This window comes from Trichechus manatus, unplaced genomic scaffold, assembly GCF_000243295.1.
Source record: "Trichechus manatus latirostris isolate Lorelei unplaced genomic scaffold, TriManLat1.0 scaffold00040, whole genome shotgun sequence".
Taxonomy (NCBI): Eukaryota; Metazoa; Chordata; class Mammalia; order Sirenia; family Trichechidae; genus Trichechus; species Trichechus manatus.
The window spans coordinates 9445647-9447214 of record NW_004443976.1 but is presented as its reverse complement, the minus strand read 5'-3'; the positions used below and the strand labels follow the sequence as shown (position 1 = coordinate 9447214).

The window sequence follows — 1568 nt, the reverse complement described above, 5'->3', positions numbered from 1 at the left end:
CGATTCTGACTCATGGCGACCCCACATGTGACAGAGGAGAACTGAGCTCCACAGGGCTTTCTTAGCTGTAATCTTCCTAGAAGCAGATAGCCAGGCCTTTCTTCTGTGGCCCTGTTGGGTGGGTTCAGACCGCCAAGTCAAGTTCAAACTCTTTGCACTACCCAGGGACCTGATTATATTAGCTGATATTTAATATAGATTTTAAAGCCTAAATGTTTCCTCATAATTTGGGGAAATGATCTCTTGGAGACTCCACACATAGTCTTTGGAAGAGACAGACTCCATCTCATTTGATTAAATTTGTGGGCCCTGAATACTCGTTCTACAAGTTGCATGAATACCAACCAGTTCCACAGACCATCCCATTTTAATCAAGACTGTGAGAACAAATCCACATTTTAACTGTAGTATTTGATCATTCATATCATCTGATTGAACAAATGTTGGTTATTTCAAAGTAATAGACCCAGTATGTTAGACCACCAGGAGGCTCTGTGTGTGTGGAATGCAAGCTTCTTGACAGCAAACCCTTATCCCTTTTGCTCACTGCTGCTGCTGCTTCTCTGTCTTCACATGGGGGTCCTTACCCATCAGGCAGGTCTCGGCTGAAATGCTGTCTCCTAAGAGTCCTTTCTGGAAGGTTGTCTCTTTGCCCTGTCTAGTGGCCTCACCGTATTATCACCATCTGAAATACTCACGTGTTTTTGTTTGCTTCTCTTTGTTTTTCTCCCCCAATTAGAAGGTAACTTTCCCAAGAGTGGTGCAGAGTTGCCACTCAATAAATATTTGCTGAATGGACACATGACTAAAGGACTCCAAGACACTAACCCCACCTGTGTCACCTGGCAGGTGAAGGCGGAGCTGAGGAAGCACTGGGTCCGTTTCCTGCTTGCCCACCACTCAGGCTGCAGAGCCTGGTTCCTGGGGAAGAACGTCAGGTTCCTGGGCAAATTTCCCAAGAAACTCTCGGAGGGAGATGGTGCCGGGACGCTGCAGAAGCTGCAGTTCTCACCTGGCGGTGGCGGGCAGCTCCTCCACCTGGCCATGTGGGGCTTGGGTGAGCTGGGTGCCCCGCCCCACCGAGGCCACGCTGCCTGGCCCCGGGGCAGCAGCCTGTCTGAGAGCAGTGAGGGAGACTTCACCCTGGCCAACACCCTGGAGGAGATTCTGGAGGAGAGTGAGATCTAGGGGAAGAGGCCATGCTCTGGCTCTATTCCTGGGGGACCCGTGAAGTTAGGAACTGAGAGGGCTGAGGACAGAGGAAAACAGCTGAGTGGACATTGCCGAGAGTCCAGAATCTTTACTCTTCCCAGTCACCAGGCACACTTTGACATAGTCTGTCTGGAGGTTTTCATGCTCTGTCTGGAAGAGGCTGTGCTAACACTCACAGCTTCCTGCCTGCCTTTGTCATCCTCCTAACTGCACTGGGTATGTTTTCCAGCGTGATCTGGACCAGCCGGTGGGGTCCGGCCCTAAAAGCAAGTGAATGGAGCCCTACGTAAAGAGAGGGTCCCCACGTTGGGAGAGCAGCCTTCTAATAGAGGCCAGTCAGAATCTTTTGCCTTACC

At 50.6% G+C, this 1568-nt stretch overlaps 1 protein-coding gene across 1 annotated transcript in view; it reads left to right on the top strand.

Annotated features, from left to right (window-relative positions):
- Nucleotides 1-1188, top strand: part of GLP2R (glucagon like peptide 2 receptor) — a 106040-nt gene extending 104852 nt beyond the window's left edge. The window contains exon 13 of the mRNA XM_004375982.1: nucleotides 850-1188. Within this exon, the coding sequence (XP_004376039.1) occupies nucleotides 850-1188 (339 nt within the window). The remainder of the gene's footprint in view (nucleotides 1-849) is intronic.
- The last annotated feature ends 380 nt before the right edge of the window (nucleotides 1189-1568 follow it).